This window comes from Osmerus eperlanus, chromosome 9 (genome assembly GCF_963692335.1).
Source record: "Osmerus eperlanus chromosome 9, fOsmEpe2.1, whole genome shotgun sequence".
Lineage (NCBI taxonomy): Eukaryota > Metazoa > Chordata > Actinopteri > Osmeriformes > Osmeridae > Osmerus > Osmerus eperlanus.
The window spans coordinates 18322950-18339202 of record NC_085026.1 but is presented as its reverse complement, the minus strand read 5'-3'; the positions used below and the strand labels follow the sequence as shown (position 1 = coordinate 18339202).

Genomic DNA, 16253 nt, shown 5'->3' with positions numbered 1-16253 from the left:
GACCCTCCTAATTAAGACGTGGACCCCCCCAAAAGAGGTAAAAACAACAGGTCGGGGGGGTTGATACACGCCCTGGAGAAGAAGTTGACCCCCCCCGATTTTCATTGTATAATTCGCACTCTGGTTCATCTAATAGATCGAACATTCTAGCTTCACTAAAACATGTCACTGGCTCGGGCCCCCTCCTACCAATCAGAATCAGAAGAAGCTCCCTTTACAATATCCACACGTCCACAAACACCATCACGGCTTGGTCATATGGTCACAGGAAAGAGGGATCAGATGTTAATACAGTGTATTTTCTGACAGTGATGTCAGTCGGTATATCCTTTCCTCCAGAGACATGGCTGAAGTCCAGGATCAGGATCCATCAACGCAGCACAGACAGGTACAGTGTTTACTGAACTGCAGGGATTTTCTTCTCTCTCCTTTGTGCAAGCTCAACCACATCCTCTGAAACACACACACACCCAGGCACACACACGTGCAGGTGAGTCAGTGTGTGTTTGGTGCCTCAGGTGAGGGAGGATCCTGCTGGTGTGGCCAGACAGGTGAATCAGGTATCAGACAGGTGAATCAGGTATCAGAGAGGTGTAGCTGCCACCAGGCTGCGTGACAATGGAGCTGCCACGCGCCAGCCCTGCCAGGAGATCCTGGAGAAGAGACCCCTGGGACCCTCTGGTACACACCTCACTACCTGGGACCCTCTGGTACACACCTCACTACCTGGGACCCTCTGGTACACACCTCACTACCTGGGACCCTCTGGTACACACCTCACTACCTGGGACCCTCTGGTACACACCTCACTACCTTAGACACGGCACAAATACTGTTGCCAATACTTCATGTATAAACATGTATACTGTATGCATTGTAGAACTGTCCAAAGTACACAGTAAGAACACAGTAAGAACATTCCCCCCAGTTTTCTTGGTATATTTCCATGTTAGGCAGGCTGCTTCTCACTGTGACCATCCTGTCACCAGCGATCCGTCAGGTGCTATGAAAGCAGCCAGGTACAGAACTGAGGAACCAATCAGCTGGCTCCACAGGCTGACCTCTGACCTCACAGGAAGTGACATCAAGCAGGAGAGAGAGCACTCTGCCTCCTGGGTCTAAACATGGACACATCCCTCTGCTCAGCCCAGTGGGGCGGGACACTGTGGGTTTCATCCTTCCACTGTTGATGTTGCTACGCTAAACTCTAGGAGTGTGTGTGTGTGTGGAGTACTGACAGCTAGTCATTAGTGAAGTCTGAGAGCTCCCTTGCGTCCAGTAAATTAATGACCAGGAGGAATGGAATGGGCACCACAGCGGCCAAACGCCTGGCTAGCTTCACGTGTCTGGCCCGCTCTGCAACGCTGAAAACCTTAACGATGCACTCCTGATCACATGCACGTCTTACAGTTGGGATGAACTTTAGGAGTTCAGGGAAAGAGTAGTTGTTTCACAGCAGAATCTAAAAGTTAACGTACTACTCACCTAAATGAGTTTATTTATTTATTTTACAAGAGGCTTTTGTTTGAAGGAAACAGGCAGGACGATGCACTTTCAATAACATTTTATTGAAAAAAGTACCAATAAAACAAGAAATTCAGAAAAAGATTTGTAGAGCAAAGCTCCTATGTACAGCATATTGCACTACATAACACATTGTCCTTATTTTCATATATCAACAAAAAGTAAAACAAAAAATTAGTGCACAGTACAGTCTCGAAAAACACACAGTCAATGTTTACAAAAATGCTACATGTTCACTGGGTCTCTTCTTGGTGGTCAGAGAGTGTGTGATAATCAAGACTTGGTTGAGACTGAGCAGTTAAAGGCATCTTTTAGTAGCACATGTACAGGTCATCTGTTTATCTTTAAGGAAGGGCAATGTGGGATTGTTACGAATACTCTACCACCAAATTAAAATCACAGAAAATCATTTGTGTTGGCTTGGTGTGGTTTAACACCAGGACCAAGACACAGACGGAATGTTGAATGTTCCTTTTATAGAAGGAAGACCTTGATCTCATTGGACTTGAAATGATAAATCAGGTATTAAAAATGATTTTAAAAGCCTGAACTGTCCTTATAAAAAGACCCTTTTGATAAGAAAATACATTTTCAAAAGTTCAGAACGACCATGAGAAAGAAATGTCCTTAATTAAAAATGTCAAACAATAAACATCAAAATTTAAACCTTCCTCAAAAAACTTCAAATGTATATATAAAGTGGACTACAAAATTCAAGACACTGACGGTTTCCATAAACTACAAATCCCAGTCAGGGGTTCCTGTAGACTAACACAATCATGATTAAATGACAGGTGAATCTGTGTGCAGCCAGGGAACCCCCAACCCAGGGCATCAAGGTGGCGTGTTTCCCTTTCCAATAAATCAAGCAGAAGGTCGTAGTGCAGGACCCAGACAGCCCCCACTGTGCAGCCAGGCTCATCTGGGCCTGCCTAGCACCGTCTTCTGAGAGAACAGCCCAGGGACTTTACAACACAGGAGAACAGGGACCCGACAGATCTACGAACACAAAGTACTTTCCAGTGCATGTTGATTACAAAGAAATGATAGAAATAAGAGTTTAACCCATAAACCAAAAAATGCCCTAGTTGGGAAAGGAAGCAGGTATCTAAAATGCCCTCGTTGGGAAAGGCAGGGTTCTGGAACAGGGCGAACGCTTACAAGATGTTTGTCTGACGTCATTAGGGTCAGTCTGCTGTCACACGAGGGGACGTGAGGTTGTGCCGAGGGCCTGGGTGGGAAAAGACAACTGGCTGTAGAGAGACGCGGCAGAATCGATGTGGTCTGTAGTTTGCACAGCTGTGCACGTTTAGCGCAGTCTCTCTGAACAGAGGACATGCGGAGGGGGATTTAGATCATGTCTTAACCGTTAAGCCCATCACTGGAGATCAAAAGCCTCAGGGAATACCAGACACCACCAGGCACACACCGCACAGTCAGATACACATCTAAGACCAAAAAAAAGGGTAATAGAAATTGCACACACAAGCATATACAGTAGAAATGGGCAAAGACACAAAATAAAATAAATACAGAAGGGGGATAAAAAAATATAAATTACAAACCTAAACAATAGGAGGGGCAGAAGGAGCAGGGGGAGGAGCCTGTTTACAGGGGGAGGAGCCTGTATGTGGGGGGAGGGGCCTGTCTGTAGCTGAGTGTCTCAAGATGAGGAGGAGGAAGGGGGAAGAGGGAGGCCTGAAGGAGGAACAGGAGGAGCAAGAGCAGGAGGAGACCACAGGGAGACTAGTCAGAAGCTAGGATAACTGGCTCAGCGTTCAGGATCTGCAGGAAACAACATTGAAGAGGAAAATTCAGCTCTTCTCCCTTCCTAGTCCCTGTCTGGGGTCAGCCCTGAGCTCTCCTCAGCACCTGTCCCTGTGCTCCAGACCCCAGGGGGCACACGCTACCTGCCAGAACACATGGGAGACCGCATCCACCATCCAGAGAGTGAATTCTGGTTCTCAAGGATTTGAAGGCCAAGATGTTCTGTGTCCCTGAGAGATAAGCATGTGTAGGATCCTAAACACGGAGGAAGCTCTGATCACATGGGGACGGCTTAGCAGACCTGACGGGATGAATCAGCAGGCTCCTGCTGTGGACTGCTCCTTCAACTAAACATCAAATATACAACAAACAGCATCTTCAAAAAAAGAATCAGTGTCTTCAAACGTTCAAACATATTCAGGTTTCAACAATAATTACAGTCTTTTTCTCACAAGGAGTTTCGTCGAATTGCAGAGAATGGCTCTCAGGTCAACTGGGTTCAAAACCAACAGTGGTCATTTCTACCTAGAGGACAACAGACGCTAGCAGGGCACCCTGCAGGTGGAGGGTGGGGCAGGTTGAACATATCCTGAGAAGAGAACAAACTTGTTTCGCAGGAGGGTCTGTACAGTATTGCTTTGGTGTCCAGAGTTTATGTGGGTCCTGAAAACACATCCAGAGAATCTAGAAAATGTTTGTCTGTTTCATCCAATGTTTGGCGTTTGCTCACGGTCCAGATTCACTATTCAGTCACTCAGGTCTTCAGAGTAGGAGAAAACACATTGTGTACAATCACGCCATGAGAAAACGGACACAGTTCAAACCTTCATTGGTTGACGAGGTTGTCTTGGTGGTTGTCTGCTCTGAGCACCAGTCCTAGTACAAACACAGTGGCTCTACAGCTCCACTTCAAGGGCATCTCAGAACTGACTGAGGAGAAACAGCGCCTCTGCACCCTGGGGTCTCCAGGCAGATGTGTCTCTCAGCAGCTTGAAATGCCTAACAACACATTGCACATAGGTGCACAGATGTCATAATCATCTTTTTAACTGCCCGAGAAGCATTCAGAATGAAAGATATCCAAGTGACTGGAGGAGCAAAGACTTAGAGGGCATAAAAAGTAAAAACTTTTTTGAAACTCCGAGGAGCAGAACAAGTTGAGGTGCAAACTGCTTTGTTCAGAAAAAAACGACCTCTTTGGGAGTTAGTAGGTCGTCATGTTGACCCGTAACCCACGAGGAGTCCCCTCCCCTGAGCCCCTCCCCTTGGCATCGCTCGCTGTCTGACTGCTCTCCAGCAGGCAGACGCTTTGTGGCGGGAGATATAGATAGATATTGATAAGGCATTCCCAGGCCAGCGGAGGAGTTCCAGACGTATACACAGGTGTATAAACGGAAGTGCAAACAATAAGATTCAACAAGAACAACCTACTGTACAAAATTGTAAATCACACATTTACCAAAACATCAACATTGTCCTGAAGAATCTCGTGATACAACATGGCAACTTCTCGGGAGAAAAAAATTATGTAAAAATGACAAAACAACATTGTTTGTAAAAGGGCTGCTGTCTCCGCCAGCGGATACTGAGCTTCAGTCTCCTCAGACCCTGGGCGATGAGGCACGGCCATCTGGAGTCCAGTCTGGGGAGGAGAGATGGGGGCTGTAGTCCTAATCTGACTGGCGAGATGGGGGGCTGTAGTCCTACTATGAGTGGAGAGATTGGGGCTGTAGTCCTAATCTGACTGGAGAAATGGGGGGCTGTAGTCCTAATGAGTGGAGAGATGGGGGGCTGTAGTCCTAATCTGACTGGAGAGATGGGGGGCTGTAGTCCTAATATGAGTGGAGATATGGGGGCTGTAGTCCCAATCTGACTGGAGAGATGGGGGCTGTAGTCCTCTGAGTGGAGAGATGGGGGCTGTAGTCCTCTGAGTGGGGAGATGGGGGCTGTAGTCCTCTGAGTGGAGAGATGGGGGCTGTAGTCCTCTGAGTGGAGAGATGGGGGATGTAGTCCTCATCTGAGTGGAGAGATGGGGGATGTAGTCCTCTGAGTGGAGAGATGGGGGATTTAGTCCTCATCTGAGTGGAGAGATGGGGGTTGTAGTCCTCTGAGTGGAGAGATGGGGGTTGTAGTCCTCTGAGTGGAGAGATGGGGGTTGTAGTCCTCTGAGTGGAGAGATGGGGGTTGTAGTCCTCTGAGTGGAGAGATGGGGGTTGTAGTCCTCTCACCTCCGTCCCCTGGGGTCTCTCTCCAGCAGCAGGGACAGGAGAGCTGAGGCCATGCGCCACCACACAGCTCCCTGGTTCCTTTGGTTTCTGTGGTACTGCAACACAGACAGCCACAGATGAGGCCGACAGTCATGAAACTTAAAAAACAGAAGCTGCTCAGGTGGCTGGAGTATTTTGATTTAGAAAATGTTTTATGTCCTCCAAGAGGCAATTTGTTGTGCAGGACAGAACACAAGCTTAGTGTCCTCCGCACTACTCGTTAGGCTCACTGCTAACTACCCCTCTTAGGAGTCCGCTCTACTGGCTCACTGCTAACTACCCCTCTTAGGAGTCCGCTCTACTGGCTCACTGCTAACTACCCCTCTTAGGAGTCCGCTCTACTGGCTCACTGCTAACTACCCCTCTTAGGAGTCCGCTCTACTGGCTCACTGCTAACTAACTCTCTCTCTATCTATCTGGAGAGCCAACTGGATTGCGTGTGTTCTGGGGGAATAATGTTATCTGGACCATTGAGAGGGGGAGATAAGATAATTGTGGTAAATAGGATTTGGGAGCTTTGAGGAGGGAGGGAGAGGGGTTGAGTTTGTGTGTCTAGGAGAAGCGTACAGTAGCTCTGCCCTGCAGACTCAACAGCTTCGTCCACAGACGAAACGCAGACGCTGCCTGGTCTGATAGCACTGTCGCTATGTTCAGACGCAGGCTATAAACCAGAGAAGAGCTGGAGCACACGACCAGATAAGCTTTTGGAACAATGCTGCTGAGTGCACGTTTTCATCCACAGCAACATCCAACTGTTTGTGTAGCTCTATGTATCTGACAGGGAAGATTAGATCGTTGGTGTTGACACAAGTGTGGAGGCAGTGTCTGGGTCTCAGTCTCAACGCCAGTCTGTTCACCAGCGGCCTGGCACTGTAATGACATGCTCCCCTTCAGAGGAGCATGGAATGTTGGTCCCGCCCGCGACGCTCGCTAACTGGGTCCCGCCTGAGCCCGCTCGCTAACTGGGTCCCGCCTGAGCCCGCTCGCTAACTGGGTCCCGCACACTTCAGTCTCCACTGTTGCTCTTCAAAGGTAAACACTGGAGGAGGGTGGAAGGAGTGGCTGTGGGCTGTTTGTCTGCCGGGAACGCTGATAGAACCTGTTTTCTGTTGTAATGAAGATCTAAACCTGGCCATTTCACAACATCAGACAGTGCTTCGTGAAAACACTTATCCACAGCACTGATTTGCTCACCTGTGCTTGCAGGTCACGAACACCATTGCTTAGTACAGTATCTGTATGTCACTGAGTACACCTGAACTGCTCAACTCCCACTGCAGATAGGAGGCCTACTGTGTCTGTGTGTGTCTGTGTGTGCGTGTGCGTGTGTGTGTGTGTGAGTGAGAATAAAGATTAGTATGACAGAAAATAGAGGGAGGGGCCTAGATTAGAATGTGATCTACTCATCTCTAGATTATCCTGATTTACACCAAACAGTCAGTACAGTACTACAGTATCACAGACAGCGTTAAGAGTTTATCACACTGTCTGTCTAGCTGTACAGTCATGAGTCATGCCACCAACTGTCAAACAGGAGCTTTATATCTAAGCACTAGATAGCAGAGGAGAGGAGAGCTGATGCAATGTGTCGTCAACCTCAGCCTGGTGTCTGTCTGCCTGTCTGCCTGTCAGCCTGTCAGCCTGTCTGCCTGTCAGCCTGCTGCTCCCTGGATACCCCTTATCTGCCCCCGACCAGCCTGCTGCCCTCACCGGCCTGCTGCCCACACCGGCCTGCTGCCCTCACCGGCCTGCTGCCCTCACCAGCATGCTGCCCACACCAGCCTGCTGCCCTCACCAGCCTGCTGCCCTCACCGGCCTGCTGCCCTCACCGGCATGCTGCCCTCACTGGCCTGCTGCCCTCAAAGGCCTGCTGCCCACACCGGCCTGCTGCCCACACCGGCCTGCTGCCCTCACCAGCCTGCTGCCCTCACCGGCATGCTGCCCTCACTGGCCTGCTGCCCTCACTGGCCTGCTGCCCACACCGGCCTGCTGCCCACACCGGCCTGCTGCCCACACCAGCGTGCTGCCCTCACCAGCCTGCTGCCCTCACCGGCCTGCTGCCCTCACCGGCCTGCTGCCCTCACCGGCCTGCTGCCCACACCGGCCTGCTGCCCTCACTGGCCTGCTGCCCTCAAAGGCCTGCTGCCCACACCAGCTGGGTTGCATACCCAGTCAAGAAGAATAGCAAAGGTAGAGAAGCATCAGAAGAGATTAACTTGTCCACTGCTAAACTGCCCCTGCCCCCTCCCTCCCTCCCTCCCTCTCCCTCCCTCCCTCCCTCCCTCCCTCCCTCTCGAAGAGAGAAGGAGCCTCTGGAGGAACAGAGTAGAGATAAGGACTGACACATGCACCCAGACAAACACAAACACACCAAGCACTTCACTCAACACACTGGTGAGCAGGGAGTATGAAGAGGTGTGTAACCCTGCAGACAGGCCCATCAGGACTGTCATCCTGTCTCTGACGGCAGGGAGCCTCCAGCCACACCCTCCTCCAGGAGACTCCTCTCCTCCAGCTCTGCTCTGCTCTCCTCTCCTCTCCTCCAGCCCTGCTCTGCTCTCCTCTCCTCCAGCCCTCCTCTCCTCCAGCCCTCCTCTCCTCCAGCCCTCCTCTCCTCCAGCCCTCCTCTCCTCCAGGCCTCCTCTCCTCTCCTCCAGCCCTCCTCTCCTCCAGCCCTCCTCTCCTCCAGCCCTCCTCTCCTCCAGCCCTGCTCTCCTCTCCTCCGGCCCTCCTCTCCTCCAGCCCTGCTCTCCTCTCCTCCAGCCCTGCTCTCCTCTCCTCCAGCCCTCCTCTCCTCCAGCCCTGCTCTCCTCTCCTCCAGCCCTCCTCTCCTCCAGCCCTGCTCTCCTCTCCTCCGGCACTGCTCTCCTCTCCTCCAGCCCTGCTCTCCTCTCCTCCAGCCCTGCTCTCCTCTCCTCCGGCACTGCTCTCCTCTCCTCCGGCCCTGCTCTCCTCTCCTCCAGCCCTCCTCTCCTCTCCTCTGGCCCTGCTCTCCTCTCCTCCGGCCCTGCTCTCCTCTCCTCCGGCACTGCTCTCCTCTCCTCCGGCACTGCTCTCCTCTCCTCCGGCCCTGCTCTCCTCTCCTCCAGCCCTCCTCTCCTCTCCTCTGGCCCTGCTCTCCTCTCCTCCGGCACTGCTCTCCTCTCCTCCGGCACTGCTCTCCTCTCCTCTGGCCCTGCTCTCCTCTCCTCTGGCCCTGCTCTCCTCTCCTCTGGCCCTGCTCTCCTCTCCTCCGGCACTGCTCTCCTCTCCTCTCCTCCAGCCCTCCTCTCCTCTCCTCTGGCCCTGCTCTCCTCTCCTCCGGCCCTGCTCTCCTCTTCTCCGGCCCTCCTCTCCTCCAGCCCTCCTCTCCTCTAGCCCAGCTATTTATCTGTCAGCACCATCCCTCCCTCTCCTGCACTCAGGCAGCCTAACTGCCCAACACACACACAGACACACACAGAGAGGCAAGAAGCTGGCAGAAGTGTGAAGGGGCCTGCTGTAGACTTTACACAACCTGAACACTGAGGCAGGAGAAGCAGCCCTGGGCCAACAGACCAGACAGACTTAACCCACACACCCTCTCTCTCTCTCTACTCTCCTCTCTACTCTCCTCTCCTCTCTCCTCTCTCCTCTCTCCTCTCTCCTCTCTACTCTCCTCTCTCTCTCTCTCTACTCTTCTCTCACCCACACAACCCCTGGGTTCTAAATTTTCTAGTAAGGCATTATTAAATAATCTGTGTTAAACGGATCCTGGTTTTGTGAGTGTATGTGTGTGTGTTGAATCTCTTAGCACCTTTAGGATATGACATCACCCACAAGGCCTCCTCCCTTTGCTGGTCATGATGTGTGTGTGTGTGTGTGTGTGTGTGTGTGTGTGTGTGAGTGTGTGAGTGTGAGGGTGTGTGTTTATTCAGCAACAGAGACAGAGAGCCACTTCCTCCTCCAGCCTGGTCTGTGGGCTGAACAGCAGTGTTCCAGATAACACAGTAACCAGCAGCCTGTCTGAGTGTCAAACACACGAGGCCTCCACAGCTCCCGCCTGCTAACCCTAACCCTGCTAACCCTGCCAACCCTAACCCTGCTAACCCTGCCAACCCTAACTATGCTAACCATAACCCTGCCACTCCTTTTAAAACCTAACCCTGCTAACCCTGCTAACCCTGCCAACCCTAACCCTGCCAACCCTAACCCTGCTAACCCTGCCAACCCTAACCCTGCTAACCCTGCTAACCCTGCCAACCCTAACCCTGCTTACCCTGCCAACCCTAACCCTGCTAACCATAACCCTGCCAACCCTAACCCTGCTAACCCTGCCAACCCTAACCCTGCTAACCCTGCCAACCCTAACCCTGCTAACCCTGCTAACCCTAACCCTGCCAACCCTAACCCTGCCAACCCTAACCCTGCTAACCCTGCCAACCCTAACCCTGCCAACCCCAACCCTGCTAACCCTAACCCTGCCAACCCTAACCCTGCTAACCCTGCCAACCCTAACCCTGCTAACCCTAACCCTGCCAACCCTAACCCTGCTAACCCTGCTAACCCTAACCCTGCCAACCCTAATCCGGATAACCCTAACCCGGATAACCCTGACCCTAACACCGCTAATCCTAACCCTGCCAACCGTAACCCGGATAACCCTGATCCTAACCCCGCTAACCTAACCCTGCTAACCCTAACCCTGCTAACCCTAACCCTGGGGGAAAATCACTCACACCAGAGAACTCAACCAGAAGTGGCTTGTATCTATAAAAGAGATTGGGCTAAACACTCTTGATTCTAACTGGACGGATTCTGCTCAGCTCTGACGGCCCCTCAGGCTGTGGGGGGCACCAAGTCCTGCACTTCTGCTTTCTCGGGGTGGAAGATTGTGTGTGTGTGTGTCCTTACATGTGTGTCTTTGTTTGTATGTCTGCTTTTGTTTGAACTTGTTTTCTCTGGCTGTGGTGTTCACAGTGACATGGCCTCAGAGGGGTGAACCCTGGTGTCAGCCTGACCAGAAGGGGGCCGCGTACCCCCTCCACCTCTGCCCCAGGAGAGAGGCAGCAGGAGGAAACGGAGGGAAGACTGAGGGAGGGGGGGGTGGGAGGCAGAAGGAAATAAACAGGAAGAGCCGGCGGGGGAGGGGAGTGGCTGAGACTGGCAGAAGGGGGTTGGACAGGGGCTGAGGGGGGGGCGGGGGAGGGGGGGAGGGGTGGTAGGGGGGGAAGGGTGGTAGGGGGGGAGGGGTAGAGGGGGAGGCGAGAGGGGGGGGGGGGGGTGAGCGTCTCCGCTCACCATGTGTAGGTGCTCCTGGTGGAACTGGTCTCCGATCAGCTGGAGCTTGTGTCCGACGCGAGCCTCCATGCTGTCCTGCTGCAGCTCCATGTCTCCAGGCCCCTCCTCCCCCCGCCCGGCCGCCGGGGCGACCACACGCTCGGAGTGCGCTGGGAAGTGCAGACGAAACCCTGCGTTGCCTGTGGCAACAACAACAAACACGTCACGTCTGGTCCTGAGCACGCACAGACACACTGAGACACACTGTGATACACTGGGCACACCCAGACACACTGTGACACACTGGGCATGCTCAAACACACTGTGACACACTGGGCATGCTCAGACACACTGTGACACACTGGGCACGCTCAGACACACTGAGACACACTGGGCACACTCAGACACTTCCTCTTCTCTGCCCTCACGCAGCTCAGTTCTCATGGGCTGCCCCGTCGCCAGCTTGTATCATGTCAGGGGTTATACAACCCTTCCAGGCCATCACACTAAACCCCAGCTAAGATGTGCTGTCCTCACTGGCAGGCCTGAGTAGCAGCACCTGGTGCTGTTTGGAAGAGAGATGACTGTGAGGCATGCTTCCTGTAGGGGAACCTGGACCCACAGCAGCACCACTAGCGCTGAGAGACCAGGAACAGGTCAGACAGACCGGGTGAGAGACAGACAGGGTGAGAGACAGACAGGGTGAGAGACAGACAGGGTGAGAGACAGACAGGGTGAGAGACAGACCGGGTGAGAGACAGACCGGGTGAGAGACAGACAGGGTGAGAGACAGACAGGGTGAGACACAGGTGTTTTCCAGGGACAGACAGGGTGAGAGACAGACCGGGTGAGAGACAGACAGGGTGAGAGACAGACCGGGTGAGACACAGGTGTTTTCCAGGGACAGACAGGGTGAGAGACAGACCGGGTGAGAGACAGACAGGGTGAGAGACAGACCGGGTGAGACACAGGTGTTTTCCAGGGACAGACAGGGTGAGAGACAGACCGGGTGAGAGACAGACAGGGTGAGAGACAGACAGGGTGAGAGACAGGTGTGTTTTCCAGGGACAGCCAGGTGTTTCAGGTGCGGTCTGTCCTCACGTCCCTGTAGAACAGCGTCAGCCAGGCGCCTGCTGCATGTCACAGCAGCTGGTTACACACACTCTCACACACTCTCATACTCACACACACGTACTCACACACACTTCGGGCCATAAAGCTAGTGCGGCCGGACTGCCAGGCGCCAGGCCTGCTGACACTGAGCCTAGCTGCTTCTCACAGCAGCCCTCTGGCTGTTTGATAGGCCATCTCAGGTCAGCACATCCACACCTGTTTTCAGGTGTGGAGCTCAATGTGTCCCATGCTGCTCACTTCTAGTGAGCTACATGGTGTGTATGTGAGTGTGTGTGTTGGTGCGTGTATGTGTGTGTTTCAATGTGAGTGTGTGTGTGAGTTTCCATGCGTGTGAGTGTGTGCGAGAGTTTTTTGTGTGCGTTTCCATGTGTGTGAATGTGTGAGTTTGTGCGTGGGTGTGTTTCCATGGGTGTGAGTTTGATGTGTGAGTTTGTGTGTGTGTGTGTTTCCATGTGTGTGAATTTGTGAGTTTGTGTGTGTGTGTGTGTTTCCATGTGTGTGAGTTTGTGCGTGTGTGTGTTTCCATGAGTGTGAGTTTGTGTGTGTGTGTGTTTCCATGTGTGTGAGTTTGTGCGTGTGTGTGTTTCCATGAGTGTGAGTTTGTGTGTGTGTTTCCATGTGTGTGAGTTTGATGTGTGAGTTTGTGCGTGTGTGTGTTTCCATGTGTGTGAGTTTGATGTGTGAGTTTGTGTGTGTGTGTGTTTCCATGTGTGTGAGTTTGATGTGTGAGTTTGTGTGTGTGTGTGTTTCCATGTGTGTGAGTTTGATGTGTGAGTTTGTGTGTGTGTGTGTTTCCATGTGTGTGAGTTTGTGCGTGTGTGTGTTTCCATGAGTGTGAGTTTGTGTGTGTGTGTGTTTCCATGTGTGTGAGTTTGTGCGTGTGTGTGTTTCCATGTGTGTGAGTTTGATGTGTGAGTTTGTGTGTGTGTGTGTTTCCATGTGTGTGAGTTTGATGTGTGAGTTTGTGTGTGTGTGTGTTTCCATGTGTGTGAGTTTGATGTGTGAGTTTGTGTGTGTGTGTGTTTCCATGTGTGTGAGTTTGATGTGTGAGTTTGTGTGTGTGTGTGTTTCCATGTGTGTGAGTTTGATGTGTGAGTTTGTGTGTGTTTCCATGTGTGTGAGTTTGTGCGTGAGAGTGAGTGAGTGTAGCCTCACCGTAGAACAGAGGTCTTGGCTGGTCTGAGCAGGGCAGCATCCCGCTGGGACTCTCCAGGGCGGGGCCAGGTGTCTGGGTACCCCGGTGTTCGTACTTTACCTCCCTGAAAATGGTGCGCCAGGAAAGCGAGTCTGGCTCAAACACATCGTCCTCCTCATCATCCATACGGGGGTGCTGTTCTCTGGACGCCCTGTGGGGACAGGAAGAGCAAACAGGTGTTCAGACAAAATCCCCTTGAGATGAGAGGTGTTAGCAGACCGGCTAGTCTGTCATTACCTGCACACAGGACAGGGTGGAAAAGGTTTCCCATGTAGGTCAAGACACTGACCCTAATGTGGACAAGACAAGAGAGCCCGAGTCTGAGGAGTTTACAGAAAGGAGTTTACAGAAAGGTAATTTTTTAAGCACTAACTACAGTATCATTAAAGACTACCTATCTGATCCATAATAACGGGCTGTACAAGAGCTCAACCGCAGCCGTGGACGAGCTGTGGAACCCAAAACGGACATAGGTCTGCCTCAGTTTGTGGTGAACAAACACAGTGCTGATTTAGACAAATGCCTGTGCTCAGCGCCTAACAGTGATAAAACCACACTGTGGCCGCAGCCTCGCTGACTAAATGTACCTAAATGGAGGGTTAGAAAAGCGAGGAGAAGTTAGAGGCAGTGTCTCTATCTCACTCCTCATCCACACAGCCCTTGGTCCTAACTAGCCCCAAGACACAGGGAGTAACAGAAAACTGGCTAAGTGGCTAATGCTAATGACTACCATAAACACTTTGCAAACCGAAAAAATAGACCTGGGGCTAATTTAGGAGACCATTACTCGACCATTTAAATCTATAAAAAGTTTCACCACAACATATATTTTCCTCTTGACAATCGCTAAAAATGGATCCTTAAATGTTAACCGTGTAATGTTCAGTACCTCCCATATTTCTGGGGAATCAAATCAAGCAGTAATCTCTGAAGAATCCCACTCCAACATCACCACCACTAAAGGACTATGAATGATATAGTGGGTCAAACAGTTATCAAAATACTGAAATGGAAGAAGCCTTGTAAACTCACTCCAAACTCACCATCAGTCCTATAATGCAGGGTTAGACTGTTACCACACTTCCAAATGAGTGTTCCCAGCCAACAGATAATGACAGCCTCGGGAGAACACTAGCCGCTCTCGCTGCTCCTGTCAGCCTGCCAGCAACATAGAAGTTTCCTCCCGCCAGCAGCAGAGAGGCTCCGTCTCCCCGGGCGCTATCAAGCCTGCCTCGCTGCACTCGTGCTAAGCTCTGAGTGTAAAACCACGTAATGCTTTGTTTTGACAAGAACATGGAAGTTGCAAAAAAAATAAATCAGGAGATATATTGAGGGATGTTACTACGCCCCAGCTCTGCCGCAGCCCAGTGACTGGCTCTAGGCTGGTATCAGCAGAGCCCTCTGCTGTAGAACCGACTCGTCCTCACAACACATCGCTCTCCTACTGACTCTCTCACACACTAACGTATGCGCTAATTAACATGCAAGCAAAACACAGAATGGGAGCAACTCCATTTGTAAACATGTGAATGGGGTTGCCGGGCTGTTATCCGGCGTCATTAAAGTCGTGTCTAAAAAGCAATGATACTAACTATCGAGATTTTAAACTAACTGCCGAGTCAGTTTGATTGGTGTAGGAGACAAATAAATTGCCGACCCTACACAATACAACACTTATCGGTTACAAATGTCAGCCATCCACAAAAGGACACAGGATCGTACCCTCGTAGGCTACTTTGCGGGCGACACCGCCGATATAGACGGTCTGCAGCCTGGAGCGATTGCGTCAAATATTGTGGCTTTATTGATGTTTAAACAGACTGAGTCTTTTTACGCAGGACACCCTGCGTAAAAAGATGTATTAGCCTAGTTGTAAATTTTCAGAGAATGAACATAACAAAAGACAACTGATAACGTTTTTCGTTAAAATTGTAGGCAAAAATTACATCTAAATATATAAAACGCGCGCGCAGCACGAGAAGTTAAAAAAATAGGAACTCACCTCAATATTATGTTAATTATTAGTCGTCGTTTGTTCTGACAAAATTTAGTGTTCCAGTCTTGAGCCAAATCAAGCGAAATTAGTCCGTATCACACAAAGACAACTTTCATTCTGTCTGTGAGACTATTGACAACACGCCGATTTCTTTTCGCAAACGTCAGCTCCGTAAGTCACTCCGCCTTTTCTGGGCGTGACGGAGGAACGCGCTTGTGTGTACTTGTTAAAGACACACCGCCCTGCCGCTCTGCCACGGGAGGGCTGCTGTGCCCACAGTCTCTGCTTCTTTAAGACCTGAGGACGTTCAGTTCCTGCAACCTATGAGCGTGTTTGTTATGATCCCGCCTTCCATTCAGACACGTGGACGGGAAATTCCCGGTAGCACGAGACATGTTTTACTATGTCACTCAGCTGATCCGCTAAGTTGTGGCTCACCGGCGTGCATGGAGGTTTGCAGAGTTTGTATGGTTTGAGCGCTGATAAAGGGATTGATTGAAGAGAGTTGCATTAAGAAGTAATTATGTGGCCCAGCACTTGTGCTTTGACCAGGATGTATTTCAAGACATCGGATACATTTGTCAGAATTAACTGTACTGTGTGATTTTCATATTTAGAATAGCATTGGTGGGCTTGCTCTGGCAGCACCACTACATGTGTTTTAGAAAGGCATTCATCTGGCAAGGACGCATCAGAACATTATCACCCCAACCCTCCTCACCAAGCAATGTGGAGAGAGAGGAACAGACAGAGAAAAAAGTGGGAGAGCTAATGGGCTGGTATGGAGGGTGCTGGCTGGGCTGGTATGGAGGGTGCTGGGCTGGTATGGAGGGTGCTAGGCTGGTATGGAGGGTGCTGGGCTGGTATGGAGGGTGCTGGGCTGGTATGGAGGGTGCTGGCTAGGCTGGTATGGAGGGTGCTGGGCTGGTATGGAGGGTGCTGGGCTGGTATGGAGGGTGCTAGGCTGGTATGGAGGGTGCTGGGCTGGTATGGAGGGTGCTGGGCTGGTATGGAGGGTGCTAGGCTGGTATGGAGGGTGCTGGGCTGGTATGGAGGGTGCTAGGCTGGTATGGAGGGTGCTGGGCTGGTATGGAGGGTGCTGGGCTGGTATGGAGGGTGCTGGGCTGGTATG

The 16253-nt window shown here is 51.5% G+C and overlaps 1 protein-coding gene across 2 annotated transcripts; it reads right to left on the bottom strand.

Moving 5' to 3' along the window:
* Positions 1 to 1549: 1549 nt before the first annotated feature.
* bmf1 (BCL2 modifying factor 1) lies at positions 1550 to 15268 on the bottom strand. Of its 2 annotated transcripts, none has more exons than XM_062470079.1 (4): positions 15128 to 15268; positions 13086 to 13276; positions 10818 to 10996; positions 1550 to 5614 (listed from the first exon to the last, which is right to left on the bottom strand). In XM_062470079.1, the coding sequence occupies exons 2-4, from the start codon at positions 13249 to 13251 to the stop codon at positions 5516 to 5518; spliced, it is 444 nt and encodes a 147-aa protein (XP_062326063.1). In that variant the 5' UTR covers positions 13252 to 13276; positions 15128 to 15268; the 3' UTR covers positions 1550 to 5515. The 2 variants fall into 2 exon arrangements, with proteins under 2 accessions (XP_062326063.1, XP_062326064.1); XM_062470080.1 differs by lacking the exon at positions 15128 to 15268 and adding an exon at positions 14169 to 14612.
* Between the last annotated feature and the right edge of the window lie 985 nt (positions 15269 to 16253).

What these genes read in the sequence shown, in the direction of transcription:
- bmf1 (XM_062470079.1), bottom strand. Translation starts at nt 13,251, where the DNA reads ATGGATGATGAGGAGGACGATGTGTTTGAGCCAGACTCGCTTTCCTGG. An exon ending in GCCAAGACCTCTGTTCTACG is followed by an intron (nt 10,997 to 13,085) that starts GTGAGGCTACAC and finishes TTGTTGCCACAG; the next exon opens with GCAACGCAGGGTTTCGTCTG. An exon ending in ACCAGGAGCACCTACACATG is followed by an intron (nt 5,615 to 10,817) that starts GTGAGCGGAGAC and finishes TCTGTGTTGCAG; the next exon opens with TACCACAGAAACCAAAGGAA.